This window comes from Bubalus bubalis, chromosome 24, assembly GCF_019923935.1.
Source record: "Bubalus bubalis isolate 160015118507 breed Murrah chromosome 24, NDDB_SH_1, whole genome shotgun sequence".
In the NCBI taxonomy this organism is placed as follows: Eukaryota; Metazoa; Chordata; class Mammalia; order Artiodactyla; family Bovidae; genus Bubalus; species Bubalus bubalis.
Window position 1 is genome coordinate 41,137,406 of NC_059180.1, and position 22,887 is coordinate 41,160,292.

Here is a 22,887-nt window from a genome sequence, read left to right on the forward strand (position 1 = left end):
GTCGCCTGGGGACAGACCTGGACCAGCGCTCCTTGGGCCTCTCCCTGCTGGAGCTGGCTGAGACCGGTTCGAGCCAGCCCAAGTCAGTGTTCAGGCCCTCCAACCTGGCAACTCGTCGTCATGGCAACCCCAAGTGGGAGGCAGGGCCTGGTGCATGGTGGGAGGGCCTCGGGCAGCTGGGTCAGGCAGGAGGGCATGGTGATGGCTCGGCAAGGAGAGTCCAGGGAGGTCAGGGGGCCCCAAGAACCCAGAGCCCAGCCAGAAGCCACAGGGGCTCCACGCACAGGGGTTCCTGGGGTAGCAGTGTCCAGCCTGTCCTGTGGTCAAGTTCTCCTGGAAGCCCCGATGTGTGTGTAACAGGCTGCCCTGAGCCTGTCCTGGACACGCTGAGGACTCACGCACACCTTAGCACCCTGGGACAGCGTCCTGGCTCCCTGCGGAGGGCCACCCTGGTGGTGGGAACATCCCCACGTGGGGGGATACCTGCTCCAGCAGGCGAGACTTGGGGGACAGGGCCAGGGGTCAGCACCGGACGCAGGCTGCCTGTGCTCTGACCTCGAGGTATACACGCGACCTTGGCTCTAGGGAATGTCACCCCCTGACACCTGCGGGTCGCTGCGCCTCTGACACTGGAGGCCGAGGGAGGAGGGACCCGCCAGCCTGGCTCCTTGGGGCAGGGCGGCAGGAAAGGACTCCAGCAGGCGGCGGTTATCGGAAATGTTTTAATCAGAGGATTTTAGATACACCCCACAGTTCCTTACACATCATGAGGCACCTCATGCTGGGGACACACGCTCTTCCCTTACAGTAGAGACAGGGTGGTCACATTTCATAGTTCTTGTTACAAGATTCACATCTTTGTTAAGCCAAGAACTGTGGCACAAAAGGACATTTCATTAGCCAAAGTCACAACGATTTACTAGAAATACTGATTACCTTAGAATGCTTTAAGTAGAAAATAGATTGAATTTCCACATATAGTAACCATATACACAGGTAACTATTACGAAGAATAGTTCAGTCATTACAAAATAAGATGTTCTGTGAGAAGTTACAGATACACAGCCGGTGGACCCCCAAAGGCCCTCTGTGCCTACCTATCCTCCGTGTCAGCAGCTCATGCGAGTCCAGCCCGGCAAGAGGGCGAGCCACGTGGGCCTTGGAGCCGTGGCCCCCAGCTTTCAGCACAATCCTGTCGCTGGGCGGTGGGCCCCCAAGTGGAGCTTGGCCCCGCCTGGCTTCCTGATGGGTCTGGCTTCCTGACGGGTCGGGGTGATCAGTCCTCCTCAGGCCCTCAGCCTGTGGGCGGAGCCACAGGCACCGGTCCGCCAGTGAGGGTGAGGGTTCGCAGGGTGGGAGGGCAGCCCAACCCCGGGCCTCGGCGGGACCTGGGGGCCAGGTCCCCGTCTCTGCAGTTCCAGGGTGCAGGACCCGGGCCCAAGCCCGCCTGCCTCGTCCTGTCTCCATCTTCGGGACCCCTGAGCAGGGCGGAGCCTCCGGAGGAGCGGCCTCAGGTGCAGAAGCATCCACAACAGGGAGGTGCCTGTGGGGCAGCAGCCTGCTGTGAGGCCCGCCCGCCTGCGCTCGCGGGGCAGGGGCAGGGGGTGTGGGGCTCCGCTCACCACGCAGGCCTCACTGCAGTCTGGGCCCCATCGCCCGGCCCGGCAGCCCTCAGCCACACGTAGGCACTGGGGGTGAGCCGCCTGGACCACGGTCTTCCCGCCTGCCCGGCCTGGGTCAGTGTCTCCTGCTCCTGACGCCTGGGCCTGCGAGCTTGACAAGCATCTGGATGCCAGTTCCGGCCTGACCAGACCTGACCCTCCGGCACCCGCAGCCCCGAGCCCGGAGTGGCAGGGAGAGAACGCCCGCCACTGTTAACAGAGGACAGGCTGGGGGCACACGGAGGCCACCTCCTCACTTTTAATGATGATAATGCAACAAAAACCTTTATATAAACAGTTTATTTACTCTAAACAGCAACACAGACAAACGCCATATAAACACAAAGGAAGTGATGCGGAAACGCGACGCTGGCTGGCTGGGGCTCTGGGGCTCTGGGGCTCTGGGGGCGGGCGGCTCTGCTTTCCGGCGTCGTGCGACCAGCGGGAGGCTAAGTGCAGCTCTGGGCGGCGTGGAGCATGCCTGCGTCCGCGAGCGAAGGGAACGCGCTCCTCGGGACTCATCCAAGTATAAAAGTTTATAATTTTACAGCAGTTGAAATACTGACATCAATATTAAAATAAAAGCAAGTTTTACATAACAATCAAAAATACAAAAGACTGAAGGAAGAGACCCTGTATGAAAAACTGGGCGATTCAGCGAGCCGAGACTGTACCAGTGGCGGAAATGGAAAATGGCGCCCGCCCACCCTCCCCAGGTGACCAGTAACTGTAGAGCAACGTTAGATTTGCAAAAATGTTGTAAACAAGTTCTTGCCAAACCAATCCCTTCCTTTTATGATGCCACAGGTCGCTGCTTATGAGGGAGCAAACTTCTTGGCTTGTGCTCGAACCCTTTTCTCGTATTCCACTCTGTTTTGGCTGAGGAGGTCAAAAGAGAGACATGTTAGAAGATACAGCTGCCGCCCGAGCTGTACCGGGAGCCTGCGGCAGCCCACGAGCTCACCGGTCAGCAGGAGCAGCAGCTCCTCTGTCTCTGAGGCAGCCTCCACCACCCTGGTCAGTGGAGACAGAGCGTCCGCACACCTGCCTCAAAACCAGACAAGCCCCGGGGGTCTGCCCCTGGCTCTCAGCGCTGCGCGTGGGAAGCTTACAGCGGGGGGCTCCAGGGTGAGAACCGCTATTGATGAAAGGGGCGCTGTGCCCCAGGGGGGAGACGACACTCACAACTGAGGCTCATCAGGGACGCGCACACAGGTGTGTGAAAGAAAGGAAGCCAGGGCGCCCCAAGCTGCACTCGCAACAAGCGTGGCCCCTCAGCGTGCCGACCCCAGCCTGAGGCCCAGTGGTTACCTCCAGCCAGGTGTGGGGTGGCAGAAGCTGCCCCGCTGAGCCCCGGCACCCTGCCTGCAGCCTCCCTAGGGAACAGCTGCAGCACCCGCAGAGGGAGAGCTCGAGCTGCCCTGCAAGGCGGGAGCGAGGCAGAGCAACCAGAGCCTGCAGCAGACTGAGTGCACCCCAGGGGACGCGGGCGTGCGGGCCACACCAGCCACACCACTGGGGAGACCTCGGGCGCGGATGCTGCGGAGTGGTGTCCCCACAGCCCCCGGCCGCACACCGCCACCAACACAGAAACCCAGGAAAACCGGCCTGAGGCACTGCTCCCCAAACTCATGGGTACAGGAGACTCCCTGACTTCGTGGGCCATGCTCCTGTTGCAGGGCTCAGCTCGGGTGCGTACTCGCTGGCCTTACCTACTAAGGGTGCAGAACTGAGCACCCAGCACCCAGCTTGGGGTCAGGCAGAAGTCACTGTACACCCAACCTGGCAGTGAGAACGTGCTTGCTAGAATCACGAGTGATGCTCCCAGCAGGGGCCCAAGGAGGCAGGGGGACTGAAGGCTGGAGGCGAGCGGACCGGGGGCTCAGGGACTGGACCTCTGCCTGCCGGGGGCGGGCACCATGCTGCCCTTGGCCAGTACTAGGCCCCCACCCAGGGACCTGAGCCATTCTGGGGAAGCAACTGGGTGCTTCTCTCAGGGAACTCAGGCAGCTGGGGTGCTGGCCACTCAGCGGGGCCTGAGGACAGCCCCAGCCTTGGCTTCACCACCTCCCCATGCTCTCCAGGAAGGACAGGCCCTGGGTGCCAAGCCATCACGGCACCGGGGCTCCCTTCCCCCAGTCCCCTGAGGGAAGGGTGGGGCTGGGGTGTTGGGGTCCCCAGCCTGGCTAAACACCCTGCCCAGACCAGCCTGGGAAGGACCAGAGCGCCAGGTGTAACGGGTGCTTCCCGACTCCATCACCCCAGCCTCCTCCCTCAGCGCCGACCCTGGACACAGGCCCCGAGGGACACACAGCAAACGGCTGGGCGTGAAGCAGACGCCTGGCTTTGTACCCTACTGCTGCCCCCGCCCCCTGGAGAGGCACCAAGCCCCGGTGGGACAGGGAAGAGGGGCTGGGAGACCCGGGGGCGGCAGCAAGGCCAAGGCAGGAGGCTGGGGTCCCTGGTTGAGTGGGCCGCCGGTCACCCCTCCTCCAGGGCCCACACCCAGAGGAACGCTCCCACTGAGCCAGATCAGGGCTCAGACACAAAGCGGTCAGCCCCCGACCTCCGCCTCCTGACACCCCATTACCCGCTCCCCCACCCGCCAGGGGCGGCCTAGACTGGCCTTCAGGGAGGCCAAGGAGAGGGTGCAGCGAGCGAGCAGGTCACTACTGACCAGTAGATCGTGTAGGCCTCTGCTTGAGCTGGGTCTTGGATATTTGGTTCGTTTAGAAGTTCCTGTATTCCTAATAAGATCTGCATGAGAAAGAACAAAGCGGTGGGAAGGGCAGGCTCTCCGGCTGCGGGCTGGGCTTCACTGGGGAGGGTGGGCGCGGGCGCGTACCTGCTTGATGGTGATGGCTGGCCGCCAGTCCTTGTCCTCCTCCAGGATGGACAGGCACACTGTGCCTGAGGGGTACACGTTTGGGTGGAACAGCGGCGGTTCAAACTTGCCTGAAGCACAGGGAGGGAGGAAATGTTTCTGGAGGCAGGTGTCCCTCTGCCCAGGGCCTGCCACTCCCCTGGCACCCCTCCCCCACACCAGGCGGGGAAAACAAACTGGCCCCAGGGGGAGGCGGCAGGGGGAGCGAGCAGGCCGACCGGACAGGCCCAGAGGGCAGGCCTCGCGGTGGCAGGGGGCTGGGGGGTTTGTGTGTGTCATCAGAGTACCGTGCCCTGAACGGGACCCCTGCCCCATGGCCTCCCAGTGGCCTGGCTCAGGAAGAAGGCAAGGAAACCCTGCAGCGGGAGACGAGGGGCCTGGGGGGCACCGGGCAGTAACGCAGGGGCCCTTCCCCACCAGTGGCCATTTTCAGATTCATCCTGCTTCAAAACCAGAGGCTTTTAGGATCACAGGCTCTTTCTTCGAAAACAAAAAAACATAGTTCACCTTCTTTAAAGAAAAATATACACATACAAAACTTGAAACTATAAAAACAGCAGGAAAAGCCTGCCACCCTGAGCCCCACCGCAGACCTTTCACTCACCTGCTGCTTTGGCCAGTTTTTCTCACCTGGACCCTTTCCCCTCTGTCTAAACACGTCATACCCAGAAGAGGGCAGCAAGCACAGCAGTGTGGTTGATGAATTACCAAACAGCTTTGAGAAACCTGCCCCCGTCCGGGGCTCCGGCTCTGCCCGGGGCTCCGCCCACCCCACTACCACGCAGGCCTCGCTGGCAGGCCTGGGTGCTGCCTACAGACCCCAGGGCACAGCTCAGCCACTACGAATGGAGCCACAAGGCCTTCTCAGCATGAAACCACCACTTGAGCAGGTGCTGCTGGTTCGCATGGCGGCTGCAACAATTCACACACTGCCAGCGGGTCTTCAGGCTCCCAGGCTTCACGACCGTGCCAGCCCAGTGGTGCCTGCCACCCACGGTGCCGACGTGTGGCCCGCCATGCCTGGTCAGGGCTGCTCCTTTGGGCAGCTCTTCTTCCATCTCTGGCACGGTGTTCTTGCTGACTTGCAGACGCTCTTTATACACACACACACGCAGGACACAGGCCCGCTGTCAGGCATTTGTCCCCCACTTCGAGTCTGTCTCTTTGCTCCTTTAATTTTACTTTTTGGTAGATGTTGCTTCCCATCTTTAACTGAACCTGAGGCGGCAATCTTGCTTCTTGTGCAGGAAGACGCTGGCCCAGCACCAGCACCCCGAGCCCCGCCATGACCTTACCCCGCCTCACGGGCGCGGCTGACCCCAACTGAACACGGTCGTCAGCGCCTCCCGTCTCTGGCATGTGCGGGCCCTTCTTTCCTCTGCGCAGACCATCCTCTGCCCACTGTGCAGACTCGAGGGCTGCCCCAGGTCTCCCTGGCCTTCTGCTGGGCACAAGTGCACTGGGCCCCTCCTCAGGGAGCGCCAGTCCGGGGACAGGCATTGCATGTGGCCTCAGGAGGCCCGCCGAGTGCTCTCCAGGGAGCATTCAGGGCCGCCGGGTTGCCCCACGCAGCGTCCACAAGGAGCTGGGTGCCCTCCCAGGCCGCCGGCCAGCTGGAGAGCCTCTTCTGCGAAGGGCCGTCTGAGCTGATGGCCGCTTGCTTCTCCTCACCAGCGTGCAGGGGCTCCGACGAACGTGGGGAAAGAACTGATGACAGACACATCCTTCTCTCCTCCTCACACGTACTGCCCCAGGGGAGGGCACGGTCCTGACTCCAGGGCCGCCCAGCTCACTTTCCCCCTGGTATTTCCAGGTAAGGGCTCTCGTCCGCCAACATGAGGGAGGCCATCTCCCCAGCAGCTCCTCTCCCTCTGGGCGCCAGGATCCCCAGGAGCACCCGTCCCTCTTCTCCCACCCCCGCCCCCCCACCAATCACATGCGGCTGGCCTCCCTGGCCTCTGCTCCTCAGGCCTGCACCCCCGTCAGGGTGGGCTCCCATCTGATGAGCCTCGGCCTGGGCCTCAGGACCCCCCGGCCCCAGCCAGAGCGCCAAGGACGCGACTGTTCTCAGCACTTGCCTCCCCCGCATCTCAGCCAGGGCGACAGTTTACAGAAGTCTGCCCAATCACACTGGACTTGCAAGCAGAGCTGAGAGCAGGCACGGACACCCGCGGCCCCCTGAGCCGCACACACACTCGTCCTGCCAGGGCTGGAGGCGGCCTGGATCCTTGCTGAGACGTCTTTATTTTGGCCACACTGCAGGGCTTGTGGGATCTTAGTCCCCCAATCAGGGATTGAACCCCTGTCTGCAGTGGTTAAAGCATGGAGTCCTAACCACTGGACTGCCAGGGAATTCCCTTTAAAATTATTTTCTGTTTTTTTTTTTCCAGCAGTGAGGCCTTACATCTGTCGGATTTAGCCTGCTGTATTTGATGTACGTAGTATACTTTAGAAGATGCCATCTCTTGTAATCACATGAAAACAGACTTTTGTGAATTGCTCTTTCATTCAGCAGCCTTAGACTTGGAGAGATACTGGTTGTAGGCTTGTCCTCCAATTCCACTGGGGTTTCCTCTTCCTCTCTGGCTGGATCAGCTTGGAATTCCAATACAGGGTGGGACGCATGAAGAAAGCTGCTACAATTTATCTCATTTCTTAAAGATGTTCTTTAAGGTAGTAACTTTGTGGCAAAAAATTGAAACAGCAAAGAACAACCCAAATGAAGTCAATCTCCCTCCCAGGGGCTGACTATCCTTTCAAGAATTCTTCCAGTCTTGCCTTTGTAACAGACAACACTCCTGAATCACCGAGCACCAGAGTGAACGCCGACACAGTCTTGCCCCACGCGCTGGGCATGAGCTAATGCGCTCAACGAACCAGCCACAGCGTTTGCTGATTTCCAGCGACCAAGAAGGGGCCTGGCCCTGCCCGGCCCTGCGGACCTGCTTGTGGAGGTCTGCCTCAGCACCACCTCAGGCGCAGCTGGGCCGGCTCCTCCCGCGCCTTCTCTGGAGGCGCAGTGCACCACCCGCGCAGGGGCGACACACAGCACCACCAGGTACAAAATCCCAACAGGCGACAAAACCCGAAGCAGGGGGGGCTCCAGACTGCAGCCCTTACGCACACCTGCCTCCCTCCAGGGCTGGAAGCTGGTGGCAGCTGGTCCCTGCTGGGCACCAAAGATCCAGGGGCCCCAAGGATGAGTTGGGTTCTGAGATCTCAACTTGTTACTGCACTCCCGCCACTGGGGTGGAAACAGACTCACGCCCACCGCCCACCTCAGGGAGCAGAGGCTCTAGCGGAGCCGCCGGGAGCAGATGGGAACCTGAGCTTGGCTCCCCAGGCCCAGGCTCTCCAGGGGCACCTGGACCACCCGCTGAACACCGTGGGAGCGGCTGACTCCTGAGGACCTAGTCCTACTTACATTTTGGTGGTGAGGATGGGTAATCGTCTTTGAACAGCATCCGTAGTTTAAACAAGCCTCCTTCCCATGGGGTCTGTTGGGCAATGAAACTGTGATCAGGAGTGCTGGTGGCCAGGCCCAAGAGGGGCAAGGAGCCTGCCCCAGAGCACCCCCAGGAGGAGGACCCCAAGGCAGCTCCCCGGGACTCCTGGGGCCTCTACGGCCCCAAGGGGAGATGGAAAGGGCCTTCCCTGGAGGAGTACGTGGCCCTGGACCCACACCAGCAGGTGTGGTGAGGACTCAGGGAGGGGGCTCCCTGGGAGGGACATTCTGCGAAGCCATCCCCAGACACCCCACGGGCCCAGGCAGCCTCCCAGCTCCACAGCGCATCCCCCCACTGCCAGGGTCCACTCCTGCTGCATCTTCGTGCCAACCAGGAGGGGTGCAGGGATGAAGCCCTGTCACCACCCGGGCACCTCAGGGGTCTCTTCCTTCCACCCCTGAAGCCCACAAAAGCTTCCAACGTGCCAGTTCCAGTGTACCCAGCGGCACCATGGCGCCTAGTGAAGGACACCAGGCCGACAAGGCCATCCCCGGCGGCAGAGGTCGCTTCTGCGTCTAAGGATCTGCCAGGGTCTGAGACCCAAAGCCCCTCCGCCCTGGCCTTGGGAGCACCACTTCAGCCTCAGCACGTCCGTCCCCCTCCACCCCTCCAGGGCTCCCCCTGCTCCCGGACATGGGGCCCCACGGTGCACTCCCCACCTGCTGCAGCCCAGCTCCTTTCTGAAGTAAGGCTGCCCGGGGGGCACGTGTCACTCTAACCTTGCCCCCTGGCCAGGGGACGGGACCAGGGCCGGCCTGGGTCCTTCTGAAGGGGTGGCCCCTCTTACCCCCTTCTTCCCAGGAATGGCGCACTCCCAATTCATGAGGTTCATTGTGCCGTCAGGGTTCTTTGTTGGGACGGCCACGAAACCCTGCGAGGGAAGAGCATCAGCACATCAGCACCGGGCAGCGGGCCCGCCCCAGGACCAGCCCTCCAGCACAGCCCAGGCCAAGCAAGGACCCGCAGGGAGCAGGCATTCCCGTCAGGGTATGCCGTCAACCCTGCCACATGCAGAAATAAAGCTTTCCTTACAAACGGGTGGTCTTTTCTCCAAGCTTTCCTCTCCTGGGCAAGTCTGCTGAGGGCAATCCCCGACATGTTCGCGTCCCTGGAAGAGCCAGGCAGAATGTGTGATGAGCAAAGGTAGCTGCGGGCCCTCCGCCCCTCACCCCGCACCTGGCCCAGCCTGAGACTTGATTCCGAGAAGCAAGCAAACAAAGGCTCCCAGTGGCCTTACAGGCTCTCTGGGCATGCTTCCGCCTGGGGTGTGCATGGGGGTCGTGCCCCCTGGGGCGCCCCCCGCGCCCAGTAGCAGCCCTGCCCTCTTTGTCCTGCAACCCCGACTGGAGTGACAGGGACCCCGATATCACTAGGAGAGGCAGGAGCAAGACGGGGACATCCAGAGGGCCGGCCTGAGACCTAGGGGGCAGTCACTAAGCAGAGGAACATGAGGGTGCTGCCAGAATCCATGCCTGGGCCCAGCCAGGAGGGGAGCCTGTGTTCTGGAAGGCGGCCCTGGGCAGAGAGCAGCTCAATCACAGGAGGGGCAGGGGCCACACAAGCCCAGCCTCCAGCAAACCCCACCACCAGGCCGTCCACGGCCCCGCCACTTTCTCACCTGACACCCCACCCAAGGACCCGCCGCCACGCCGCCTGTCCCCTGGACTTTGGGGAAGTCAGCAAAAGGCTCAATGGGCCCTGTAGCCAGGCTGCTGGGGCCCCCGGTCACTTCTGAATGCCCTCCCCCCACCACCTCTGGACCCCAGACCTTCAAGGCTGGGCCATCAGCACACAGATCCATTGCCTGACGCTGTTGGGTCACGTCCCAGGGCAGCTGACCCCGCACGTCGACCAGACCAGGAACGGGCCCAGGTCAGAACCCCACTGCCCTCGCCACCCTTCTGCCCACAGGAACCCGGCCCCAGAGGCCACAGAACCTACTGGGCCACACAGAACCTAGCGTGTTCACTGGTCTTCAAGTCCATGGGAACGCTGGAGAGTACCATGAATCAAGTACCTCCACAAGCACGACTTTAACCATACTGAGGGGAGGGTCTCCGAGCTGGGCACATCCGCCGGGTGGCCGGCTCACCCCACCTCGCACCTCTGGCAGGGGAGAGGCCCAGCACCTGGAGTCTCCTAGGACAACAAGCCGTGCCTTCCACAGCCACAAAACAAACTTCCGCCGAAGATAGAACAAGAAACCAGCCATGCCTCCCAGTGATGCTGGCCCTGCCCCAGAGCAGGGGACCAAGCCCAGCTCAGAGCTGAGAAGGAAAGACCCAGAAAGTAACCTGCCCACTGGGGGAGAAGCCTCAAGTCAAACCCAGGGGTAGAAGGGTCGCTTCTCACCGAGGCCCCTGGCCCACCATCACTTGGCTCAAGCTGACCCCCAACTTCTCCAGCAAGCCAAATGGTGACCTTGTCCCACCACCGGCTGCTGGTGGCCACTCTGGTGTGCCCACATCTGTGCAAGGGAGCGGGGTCAGGTCAGCAGGTCAACAGTAGAGCCCGGCCCTGGGCGGCTGCTTCTCTGGCTGCTTGTTCCCAGACCCAGTGGCCTCAAGGAGCCAGAACTCTGCAGGGGTCTGGCTCTTGGACCACTCCCCAATAAGTAAGCATATGGGAGGTGGAACTGGGATTGCCATCACAGGCTCCAGCCTCACCCAGGATCCCAGGGTCCAGGAAGTGGGGTGATTTACTGCAGACACCAGACAACTGGGTGCTGTGAGTTGTCAAGAAACACGGAGACTTGTGTCAACACAAGGAAAAGCGAGCGTCGAAACTCTAGCTCCCACGCAGGAGGCCTGGTGACAGGAGCCCTGCCCGTCTCTGACCACTGAGGACACTCTCCAAGGCTCTAACCTGCCCAACCTCAAGTTCCAAGCAAGAAGACCTTAATCCCAAATAAGCCCGCACCCCAAACAGAATTTCTCTTTGCCACCCCCAACCCTCCAGTCCTGGCCCGCCCACCTCCTCCTCATCCATGGACCTGACGGACAGGACCCCATCTGGGGTCTCTTTCCCTACACGTACACACCCATCTGGTATTTTCATTCATTCATGCGATGTAAGTTGAAAACCACAAGCGCGGCGGCCCGAAGGCTGACGTGGGCATACTGGTGCCCCTGGGTCCTAGCAGTGGTTGGCTGGCCACCTGGGCACTGCCTGCAGCACCGGGCTATCCAGAAACAGGACAGAGAGGGAGGTGGTGGAGTCACTTCCCTCAGGCGGGGAGCCGGCAGAGCAGAGGGGAGCACCGGCCAGCTTTTGTCTTTAAGGTCCTCTCTGGTTAGACATGAGGGCAGTAATCCTGAAGCCTGAAACCCTTCACTTCACATGACCCTTCTAAACAGAACTCGCCCCCCGCTCATCCCCAGGGCCGATGGGAACACCTCTCCTTCCCCCGGTGGGGGCTTAGGGAGGTGCAGGATGTTCTACACGAGCCCCTCACGGGCCAGGGCAGAGCACAGGGCACCGGCTGCGGCCACCTCTAAACTGTCCCACACAGAAGCTCAGCGGCAGAAACAAGCAGCCTGGCTCTCCATGCACTGCGAGGTTCCTGTTGAGTCTGCGCTCAGCAAGGCGTCCAGACTGGTTCCTGGAGCCTGGGCGGCACACGGGTTCTGGAATGGGCAAGCTGGCACTCGAGGGCTCTGGAGCAGCAGGGCTGGGCCAGGATGTAGAGAAGGCCGGCGGGGTGATCCTGAGTGCCGCATGCCTGCTGACCGCAGGACCCCGCCACAGGCCACCTCTTCTGCTGACAAGGAACAAAGCCGCCTCAGCAGACCCTGTAGGGGTGCCAGCTGTGATTGTCTCAGGTGCAAAAAGTAACGGGGTGGGGGGTGTCCCACAAGAGCTGCTGCAACCCCGTCCTTGGGGGTGACAACCAAACCGGGCACCAGAAAGATAGATGCTGCAGCCAGAGCAGAGTCACAGGCGCACACCTGCACCACCCCAGAGAGAGGCCGGCCTCTCGCTCCCCAGGAGAAAGCAGCCAATTTGCTACATTTTAATTACAACACGGAACCACTCCTTCAGCATCCCACTTAGAATCGAATCAGCTTTTCCCAACTGACAGGGAGGCACTTAAGGAGCTGTTAAGCGTGAGGAGAGTCCTCAGAGCAGCAAAATCACTAAGAGGCAAAGACGGGATATCCATGACCTGCTAGAGACAGCCTGCAGCACAGGATCCGGGTATGGGGCAGACCCTTGAACTCTGCAGCCACCCTCCTCCAGCATGGGCTGTGCTTGAACCCACGCTTCTCAGATCACGCTCTGTGAAGCCACTTACTGGCTGCAGGTGAGGGCCAGCGGCTTCCCTCTCCCACCCCAACCTTCTCACGGGTCAAATGGGCGATAGCACTGTGAGCCCAGAGGTCGGCCCAGGATGAAACCGATGAAGGCTCGCGGCCCTTGGTAGGCTTTCCCACCCAACTGTAAACTCGCCAGGAGAAGGAAGGCACTGGCTTCACCTGCGCTCAGGAGACCCTCCAGCCCAGGTGCACTTCCCTGGTCTTCCCTGACACGCCTCCCAGGACGCCCGGCTGTTTCCAAAGCAAGCCCGGCACCCCCAGCCAGACTCACGTGCAGTACGATACAGAATTCACCCCTAACCCACCCAAAAGCAAGTCAGGACAAACATGGGATCCTTCTTCCCCTGCTGCTGGGCAGGTTCTCCGTCCAAAGGCAGGGTTTCCTTGGGAGCAAGAAACACAGAGGACCACGGGCTTAAGAGCAGACCAACGAAAGCCAACTCCGCAAACAGAGGAGTAACTCTGCGAACGGAGCTTGTTTTCAAACCGTACAAACCAAATCAGCTACTTCTATGATTCAAGGACAGATGCTGGCCGTTACCATCAGCCCAGCTAATCATTCCCTCGCCTTCCTCTTACTCGCGAAAACTACCAGCTCCAGCCTCCGTGCAATTGGTATAAAGCGGTCTTGGGACGAGATCTCCCCGTCAAGGGAAGCGCGAACACTCGGTGGGTCCCCACAACGGCGAGCGGAGCTCGGAGGCGCAAGAGCTCTGGCTTGTTTTCGTTTCCAGGCATCACACGCCACCCCCAAACGCGCCGGCGCTCCTGCAGCGCGCGGCTTTGCACTCTTTGTGCGGCGCGTCCTCTCCCAGGCTGGAACGCGCCACAGGTTCGCGCGCAGACCGTGACCCCGGAAACGCTCCGCCTGAGCGGAGGGCTCGGCGCTCCTGTCAGCGCGGCCCGAGCCGAGCGCGCCGTCGGTCGCCCCGGACGCGACTCGCCCCGAGCGCGCGCCCGGGGGAGAGGACGCCCCCACCTCGCGGGCCGAGGCCGCGGCGGGCCGGGGGCCGGGCCGCCCGAGGGGAGCCCGGCGGGCTGGCCCCCGCCGCGGCGTCAGCAGCCCGGGGCGGGCCGGTCCCCGGGAACGGGCCGGGCCGCGCGCGGAGGGCGCCTGCCCGGCCGGGCCCGCCGGCAGCGGAGGCTCGGGCCCCTGCACCCCGGCGCCCGCCCCGCGGCGCTCACCTCGGGCGGCCCGGCCCGGCGAGCGAGGCGTACTAGGCGGCGGCGGCGGCGGCGGCGGCGTCTGCGTTCCCTTTGTCTCGGGACTTCCCTCCCGAGCCCGCTCCGCGCGCAGCCCGAGCGCTCGAGGACCCCGGAGCGGGCGGGGCGGGGCGGGGCCTGCGGGGCCTGCCCGCCGCGCGCCTGCCTCGCACCCCGCCGCCGCCACCGCCAGCCGCGCGCCGCCCGCGCCGCCGAGCGCCGCCCGCTGCCCGTGTCCCGCCGCCGCGCGCTCGCGCCTCGGGCCCCACTCGGGAGCCCGGCCCGGAGGCGGCTTTCCAGTCAGGCGGCGCCATGGACACCTGTGCCCTTAAAGGGGCCGCGTCCCGGGTGTGAGGGAGCGTCTGCAAACTCCCCTTAGCGGGGCACTGTTCCTCGCGAGGACGGGCCGGCGAGCGGCGAGGAAGCAGGGCGGCCGAGATCTCCCCGGGCTCTCCGGATGCCCCGCGGGCACCTCCCCGGGCAGCGGTCCCAGAGGTCTCCTTGAGGCTAGGGCCCGGGGCGGAGGAGCAACGACCACTGAGGCCTAGGGATCCCCCAAGCGTCGTAGTACGGTGACAATCCCTCGCCTACGGCATGATGTGAAACCCCTTGCGATTGGCCAACTCTGGGCCCTGGGCGGGGCATCCGTCTAATGTGCCCAATGAGCAGGCCCCGTACACAAGACCAAGTGCGGGCCCGACCGACGGGAGGAGAAGTGCAGACGCTCCCTAACCCAGGGGCTGGCCTGGGGGGAAGGGCGCCGGGGGGTCCGGGAGGGTGGGGGAGGAGCAGGGGCAGGGCTGGGCCCCTGCGGCCGGGATCTCAGGTCCTCCCCGAACCCATGCGCGAACGCCTGTCCTTCCAGGCCACGCTGGGCGCCTCCCCGTCGGGCGCCCCCCGACCCCGGTCCCCTGGCCCAGAGTGGGAAAGAGGGAGCGTTCCAAGGTCAGCCCCTCCGCCTGTGGGCTCTTTGGGGTCAAGTGGCGGGAGGTGACCCCCCACCCCCGGCTTGCATTCATTCACCCCTGCGCCCTGGGTCTCCTCCTTCCTCCGTTTCCTTCCATCCAACCCACCCTCACCCCCAGCAGCCCCCTATTTGGCACTGTACTGAGACTGTTGGCCTCCAGGGCAGACCGCCCCGGCCCCCGCCCCCCACCCCCGCAGGGCTGGTGTTCCAAGGCCCACGTCTGGCCCAGAGCTCTCAGCAGGTGTTCAGCGCTCCCAGCCCGTCTGTTACAGTGAGGACGGTCACTAGCCCTGAGAAGGCCCCGGGCCGGGCGTGGGGTTGGGGTGGGGGCGTCTCCTGGGGCTGGTAGCTCCGCTGGGCTGGAGAGGTAGTCTGCCTAGGTTACCTCTGGGTCAGCCGTGGCCCAGAGGGCCTGGTTATAGTGCCTGGGGTCCCGGGTAACGAAGACCAGAGGGCCCAGACCCCTTGAGCAGCAGGTGAGCATTCCAGGTCTCTCTGAGGCCTCTCGGAGGACTTCAGAGAAGTCCAAAGGGGCTGCCGGCTCCTGTGTCCCCACAGTGACCCAGCGTGGGCCTGTTCTGGGACACTGCCTCCCCTGTCTCTTCACCGGGGCAGATGCCAGGTTCAGGGGCTTATCTGAGACATCTGTTCTCTGGGTCCCCAGCCTTGGTTCGCTGGCTCTGAGTAGAAGTGTGCGTTTTAACAAGTGTTTCATGTGGGCCCGCCATGCAGCACTTGACCACTGAGCTACAGTTTTAAGAACCCCAGGAGCATGGGCTCAGTGCCAGCACCATCTTTTTTGTGAGGGTACTGGGGAGGTTTGCACAGGGCTGCATGGGGAAGTCACCCAGACCAGTAACATTTGCCGGTGAAAAGTGGTGGTCATTGCTGGGGGAGGATCCTGGTGGACTGCGCCTGGTCATGTGCCCACTGTGGGGGGAAGGGGTAGTAGGTGTGATTGGCAGCTGCCTAGAGTAGGGGTAGTACCGCTAGCTCCCTGAGGTGGCTGTTGAGGGTCAGGCCGTGGGAGGTCTATGTGCAGGGGCTGCTGCTTCAGGGGCTGAGTTAAAAAGGAAGAAAATCCACAAGCAACAGAATGAAATTGGACCCCGACCTCACACCACATACAGAACCAACTCAAAGACCTAAACAGAAGAGCTCAAACTATAAAACTCTTAGAAGAAAACGGAAAAATCTTCATGACATGATTTGACAATCATTTCTTGGATGTGACACCAAAAGTACAGGCAGCTAAAAAGGAAAAAAATAAATGAATCAAACGTCAAGATTGTGCATCAGAGGACATTATTACCAGGGTGAAATGGTGACCCACAGAATAGGAGAAAACACAGATTACATATCTGATAAGGGGTTAGCATTTAGAATATACAAAGAACACCTACAATTCAACATCAACAGAACAAACCCAGTTCAAAAACAAGCAAAGGGTCTGAAAAGACTTTTCTCCAAATAAGACATACAAATGGCCAATGAGCACGTGAAAAGATGCTCAACACCACTAGTCACTAAAGAAATGCAAATTAAAGAGCATTGGCTGGAATATGGAGAAGGATTGTGCGAGATGGTGGTTACATAAAAGGTTTTTGTGGTTACAAAAAATGTTTTTGGTTCAATTGCCATGGAAAAATCTGGAAGGTGGGAAGGTCCAGGGCTTGCAAGGACTGCATCTGTCTCCCTGAGCTTGGGAGCCGTCCTCAGAGAACCAAACTTATGGACTTCCCACTCTGGGGGTATCTGTGGGTTGCAAAGCATGCTGGGGAGGCATAGGATGGGTGCCTACCAACTGGGAAAGGGTGGGTCTTTATGCTCCCATGTGTCCTGCAGAAAGCTGAGCCACCAGGGTGAGAAATATTTGATTGTCACGAGCCTTTCTACGAGTGGAGGATAACGTCACCTGGGGCAGCTGGACATTCCTCTCAGTGCAGAAAGAAAGTGGCCCCAACAGAGCCTGGCTCCCAACCCCCATGAAACAGACAGAGGACATGCAGTGGGGGTGCCTTCCTACCTGGTCATAGGTTCGTTCACTCCCTGCCTTGTCATTGAGCCCAGGGTTAAGAAAGGATTGGTTGGTTTTTATTTTATCTTAAGATGGGAGAACATGTTTGCTACCACAAGACAATGAGAGAGAAAGGGTGCTCAGGGTCCGGGCTCCCATGCCCTGCAGGTGGGCACGCCTGCGAACCTTTTCAGAGCCCTCCCCTCCGCGTGAGCCATGATTCAGCGTCTCCCCCTGGCACCCTATCAGACTCAGCCCCCGACATCAGTAGGCATTCTGAGGACCCCAGAGCCGCTGGCCAGGTCAAGTCCCCTGCACTCGGCCCTCCCCTCCCCGCACTCAGCCAGCTCTGCCTCAAGGGCGAGGCTGAGGCCCGGGCCGCTGCTGCACCCCTGCGCTCCTCCCCTTCCCTCCCCCAGCACCGCAGCCAGGCCTTCCCCTCCTGCGTCCCCTCCTGCCTGCTTTAAGTCCCAGCCCCCTCCCGGTTCTCTCCCAGCGTCAGAAGGCCGACCCCGCAGGATCTACAGCCCTCGATTCGGGGGCGCTCCCCCGCAACCTGCGCCCAGCTTGGGGGAGGAGCTTTCAGGGTGCCAGGCGGAAGAACCGGGAGACCCGCGGCGCTCACCTGGCTCGGCGGGCGGCAATGTGACCGCGGCGCCTCGCCCTGAGCTCGGCCGCCAGGTGGCAGCAAAGCGCCGCCACCGCCCCAGCTCGGCAGCAGGTAAGGCAGGTTCGACCCCGGCCTGCCGCATTGCCAGTCCAGACTAGACCAGCCGTGTGTTTGCACACTTAGCAGCTGCTGAAAGGAGGCTTCCTACACAGCTGGGTAGGGGGTGTCCCTGTGCCTTGCACTTAAGTAACAGTGCAAACTGAACCGCGCTCTGAGTTTGAAGCCTGATGGCCTTACCTGACCCTAACCTGCCCAGATTCTGGCCTCACTTGTCCTTTCTTGTTAAAGTGGGGTGGGGATGGGAGGGAACAAGGATACTAGGACGTGGAGAGGTGTTGAAGTAGCCACAGCGACTCAAAGGCAAGCCTTTCTCTTGGCTTTAAACTGAGGGATTCTACAAGCAGCTGGCATGTCTCCTTCATCCTCTAATTTGATGTGTTTTTACTGCAGGCTCCTCCAGCCCGGGAACTATCTGTGGGCAGGTGTTCTCTGTCCCCACTCTGAGTGATGAGCTTAGAGCCAACACCAGCGTGCTCCGAGGCCACTGTGACAGTCCCTCCCAGCTTCCTGGAGCTCAGACTCCACGTCCTGGAGGACTCCAGGCCCCAGTGGCGCTCAGGACCGAGTGTGTGTCCCTGAAGCTGCTCTGTCCCTGGAAGCCTGTCCTCGAGCAGGGGGACAGTCTAAGAGGGGCGGTGCCAGAGCCCTGGGGCAGGGAGGGCAGCCCGCCTCCTTCCCTGTGTGGCCCACCACCCATATCCAGGGCCTCTGCCAGGCTCACAGCCTGGGCCTTGTCTGCAGCTCTCCACCTGGTAGGGCTCGTGGGGCTCGAGCAGAGGAGCCTGTGGAGGAGTGGACGTGGAGCCGGGTGGTGGAAGCTACTTGTCAAGGAGCCAGAGCAGCAGGGTGAGGGTGGCTGTAAGGTCAGGTGATAAGGGGGCGGCCCACCCCTGCAGGTTGGGTTTAACATGGAAAGCTCCTTGCTATGTGACCCAGCACCCCCCACTTAGGCGAACACACAGGAACTGAAACCAGGCATTCACACTGAGACATGTCCACATGTGTTCACAGCGTCCCTGTTCACTGCAAGCAAGAAACAGGAGCACCCCACAGGCTCCTCAGGGGAAGACGGGTCAGGAGACCCTTCCATCCAGACAGGGCATGGCGTCCGGCCCACACCCCACACCACGTGGACGCACCCGGCAACGTGCTGAGCCAGCGAGGGAAGCCAGACACTGAAGACCACGGAGCTTGTCTCCCCCTCTGTACAAGATGTTCAGAATGAGGAAATCCACAGGCAGATGGAAAGTGGATGGGTGGTCACCCGGGGTCGGGGGTGGTGGTGCGGGGAGGAACGGGGAGCTGTGCCTTCATGGGGATGGGTTTCCTTTCGTGCCTTGGAAATGTTCTGGAATCAGAAAGAGGTGGGAGTTGAGAAACATTGTGAATGTACTAAATGCCACCGAATCCTTCACTTTAAATGGTTACAATAGCACATTTGTAGTTTATATGTGCTTTACAATAATAACGATGCTAATGGTAATGTTGTCCTGAAATCTCGCCTTCTGGTAACCCCCTCAGTCCAGACGGGTCAGGACAGCAGGTCGCCAGCACACATGGGCCAGACCGGAGCACGTGTGGAGGTCCATGGGCGCCTGGGCAGAGCACACGCACCAAACCAATGAGACAGACAGCCAAACCTGAAGAGCTGGTTGTCCAAGGAGGACCAGAGGCCAGTGACTCACAGCAGAGGAATGAGATCAGGGGAGACAGAGGGGAGACGGCCCAGGTGTAGCTGGGCCCTCGGGGGTGAGGCCACCAGGCAGGACCTGATGAGCGCCCCCACCAAGGTTCTGGGTCCCCGTGGGCCTCAGCCTTGCAGGGAGAGTGTGTGAGCAGGAGAGTTTGTGTTGCAGTTCTGTTTGTGACGAGTGACAGTGCTTTCTCTTCCTATACAGTGCTATGGTTTTTGTTTTTAATCTGGATCTTAGTTAAACATTTGAACAAATTTAAAGACAAAACACGGAACACAGATGGGGGAGGGTTGGGACCCTAGAAACAGAGGTCTTTGCTCCTTGCCTCTCCTTGGTGGCTGCATCCTGCCAGGTGCCCTCCCCTGGGAACTTTTCTGTTGGCATCTGGGGGTTGCAAACTGTGTCCACTCCATCCCCTGCCCCTGCCCACCATGGCCTCAGGGGGCCAGAGACAAATTGGAGACATGCCCTGCCCCTAAGGACTCCCGGAATGCCTGGTGCTCTGGGGGAAATGGCCGGACAGGGGCTGGGCTCAAAACTGAGCTGTGGGGACCCCTCCCAGGGCACTGGGCCCTGAGCCCAGAGTGATGCCAGCAGGTGGGTTGTGGTGGGGGGACAAGGAGACAAGCTTCTGTGGAGATCATAAGGCCCTGACCACCACCCACTGACCATTGCTGCCAATTCTCCAAGCCAGGCTTCAACAGTACGTGAACTGTGAACTTCCAGATGTTCAAGTTGGGTTTAGAAAAGGCAGGGGAACCAGAGATCAAATTGCCAACATCTGTTGGATCATTGAAAAAGCAACACAATTCCAGAAAAACATCTGTTTCATTGACTATGCTAAAGACTTTGACTGTGTGGATCACAACAAACTGGAAAATTCTTCAAGAGATGGGAATACCAGACCGTCTGACCTGCCTCCGGAAAAGTCTGTGTGCAGGTCAAGAAGCAACAGTTAGAACCGGAGATGGAGCAATGGACTGGTCCCAAATTGGGAAAGGAGTGCGTCAAGGCAGTCTACTGTCACCCTGCTTATTTAACGTATGTGCAGAGTACATCATGCAAAACGTTGGGCTGGAGGAAGCATGAGCTGGAATCAAGATTGTGGGGAGAAGTACCAATAACTTCAGATATGCAGATGACACCACCCTTATGGCAGAAAGCAAAGAACTAAAGAGACTCTTGATGAAAGTGGAAGAGGAGAGTGAAAAAGCTGGCTTAAAGCTCAACATTCAAAAAACTAAGATCATGGCATCCGGCCCCATCACTTCATGGCAAATAGATGGGGAAACAATGAAAACAGTGAGAGACTTCATTTCCTTGGGCTTCAAAATCACTGCAGATGGTGACTGCAGCCATGAAATTAAAAGATGCTTGTTCCTTGAAAGAAAATCTGTGACAAACCTAGACAGCGTATTAAAAACCAGAGACATTACTTTGCCGACAAAGGTCCATCTAGTCAAAGCTATGGTTTTTCCAGTAGTCTTGTATGGATGTGAGAATTGGACCATAAAGCTGAGTGACAAAGAATTGATGCTTTTGAACTGTGGTGTTGGAGAAGACTCTTGAGAATCCCTTGGATTGCAAAGAGATCAAACCAGTCAAGCCTAAAGGAAATCAGTCCTGAATATTCATCCGCCGGATTAATGATGAAGTTGAAACTCCAATACTTTGGCCACCTGATGCAAAGAACTGGCTCATTTGAAAAGACCCTGATGATAGCAAAGATTGAAGGCAGGAGGAGAAGGGGACAACAGAGGATGAGATGTTTGGATGGCATCACTGACTCGATGGACATGAGTTTGAGTAAGCTCTGGGATCTGGTGATGGACAGGGAGGCCTGGCGTGCTGCAGTCCATGGGGTCTCAGAGTCAGACACGACTGAGTGACTGAACTGCACTGAACTGAAGATCCTTTAAATGATGGGCCTGCCGTTACTCCTTGTGGCCCCACAGTGGTGCCCAGGCCAGCAGGAGGGAAGAGGAGGGTGACTAGGGACTCAAGATTTAGGTTATGAAGCTCCACCTCTGCATGCATGGTTCTTGTGGACGCTTGTAATGGCAAAGAATGTTGCTGGTTGGCCTGTGCACTTGCCCTCCAGCAGCCCCGTGAGCCAGCCCATCTTCTCCCTCTGCCCGTTGCTGCCCGCTCTCTCTGTCTCCTCCGTCCGGTGTCCAAACACTTGCCCATCAGACACGGACACGACACTGTGGCCTCTTTCTTCGCCTCCGAGTTGATGCCAGTTACTTGTGGCTGCTTGGCCGTGTCTGTGGCCGGGGTTTAGGGACTGAGCGCTGGAAGCCAGCGGGCCCTCCGCTGAGAGTTTGGAGCCCCGTGCGCATGGTGAAAACACTGTGTGCCGGCTGCCCCCTGCTCTGCGCCGGGGCTGCCCGCCCCTGAATTGCCCTCCAGACACCCTCGGGAAAATGAGCAGATTTGCCTGCAGCACCCCACTCCAGTACTCTTGCCTGGAAAATCCCATGGACGGAGGAGCCTGGTAGGCTCCAGTCCATGAGGTCGCTAAGAGTCGGGCACGACTGAGCGACTTCACTTTCACTTTTCACTTTCATGCATTGGAGAAGGAAATGGCAACCCACTCCAGTGTTCTTGCCTGGAGAATCCCAGGGACAGAGGAGCCTAGTGGGCTGCCGTCAATGGGGTCGCACAGAGTCGGACACGACTGAAGCGACTTAGCAGCAGCAGCAGCACGTCACAGTGGGGTTAGAAGGGTTGATGTTTGATGACAGCCACCTCGAATGGCATTTTGTTTCCCTTCTCAGGAGAGTTTTGCCGTCATCACAGACCTGCAAACATTCCTTGTGCAGCTATTAGAGGGGGTGGGGGCACCGATGCGGCTCTAGACTGGCCCCTCCCGCAGTTATCCCTGGGAGGCAGGGATGACTTACTTTCTTTCTCTACTTATTTGTGTTTAAAATATTTATCTTCCATCTCAACACTTTAAGAAACTTAATTTAAAAACCTCTTCAGTTGAAGCTTTTGGCTTTTCCGGGAAGAAAATCACATTATCTGCCAATAATAGTCAGGAGGCTTTTCCCCCATAAACCTCAAACCTCTTGCTTCTGGTTCTGGCTGATCTGATGGCTGTGTTCAGACCATGTCTTTGCCCCCAGTGTTCTCCCTCAGGGTTCTTTTCGGAAGCAGTGGCCCCCGCTCTCTCCCTGGCTCCGCTCCAGTCCGTTTCACCTGATCTGGGCTTGGTGGGGTCGGGAAGTCAGGGCCCAGGCTCAGGCTCGGCCCTGGGGGCCCGGGGCTCCTGGCTGTCACCTCTGTGATGTGTCCCCGTTAGCTGGGCTCTGAGAGCCAACTCCACACCTACACCCACCACCGTGGGTGGACGGATGGTGGGGGGTCGGGAGGAGGCCCCTCGCTCACCCAGAGCTTGTGCCCAGGGCCTGTAGGACCCCTCCCCTCCTGTGTGCAGACTCTCTTCCCCTGATGGCACCCTGGCCACTTGGGATCTGGGTTGTTCTCTGTAGACATCTGAACATCTCCTGGGGTTCTGGGGCCCCCGGAGGAGCAGGAAGGATGCTGGTGACTCTGACCCCCAGAAGGAGTGATGGGTCCCTGGAGACCTGAGCTTGCCAAGTGTGGTGCTGTGACCAGAGGGGAACCTGAGGGTTCCAGCTGGGGTGGTGCGTTGCAGGGCACTGCTGTGGCCCCAGCTTTCCTGGAGTGACCTCCTGCCTGTGCCACAACCCCCACTGCGGCTCCTCAGCCCCTCAGCCCCGGGCAGGAGCCAGGGTGCTGGCGGCACGGGCTGATATCGGACCCTCCCGGGTGTTTGAGGAGGGGGCCCTCACTGCTCCTTCCCCGATGCCCACTCCACTCTGCTGCGTCCTCCACCACCCCCTGCTCTGAGACCTTCCTGCTGGGCCCCTGTCCTTGGCT

At 60.0% G+C, this 22,887-nt stretch overlaps 1 protein-coding gene across 2 annotated transcripts; it reads right to left on the reverse strand.

Annotated features, from left to right (window-relative positions):
- Positions 1-1,942: 1,942 nt before the first annotated feature.
- On the reverse strand, positions 1,943-13,704 carry UBE2I (ubiquitin conjugating enzyme E2 I). Of its 2 annotated transcripts, none has more exons than XM_025275597.2 (7): positions 13,553-13,704; positions 9,084-9,159; positions 8,839-8,922; positions 7,970-8,042; positions 4,507-4,616; positions 4,339-4,418; positions 1,943-2,540 (listed from the first exon to the last, which is right to left on the reverse strand). In XM_025275597.2, the coding sequence occupies exons 2-7, from the start codon at positions 9,147-9,149 to the stop codon at positions 2,477-2,479; spliced, it is 477 nt and encodes a 158-aa protein (XP_025131382.1). In that variant the 5' UTR covers positions 9,150-9,159; positions 13,553-13,704; the 3' UTR covers positions 1,943-2,476. The 2 variants fall into 2 exon arrangements, with proteins under 2 accessions (XP_025131382.1, XP_044792296.1); XM_044936361.1 differs by lacking the exon at positions 13,553-13,704 and adding an exon at positions 12,947-13,062.
- Positions 13,705-22,887: the final 9,183 nt, after the last annotated feature.

Bases quoted from the DNA above. Each gene is read 5' to 3' on its own strand.
- UBE2I (XM_025275597.2), bottom strand. From the start codon at position 9,149: ATGTCGGGGATTGCCCTCAGCAGACTTGCCCAGGAGAGGAAAGCTTGG. The intron at 8,923-9,083 runs GTAAGGAAAGCT...CTTCCCTCGCAG, and splicing joins GGAGAAAAGACCACCCGTTT to GGTTTCGTGGCCGTCCCAAC. The intron at 4,617-7,969 runs GTAAGTAGGACT...CCTGTGCTTCAG, and splicing joins CCCATCCTCACCACCAAAAT to GCAAGTTTGAACCGCCGCTG.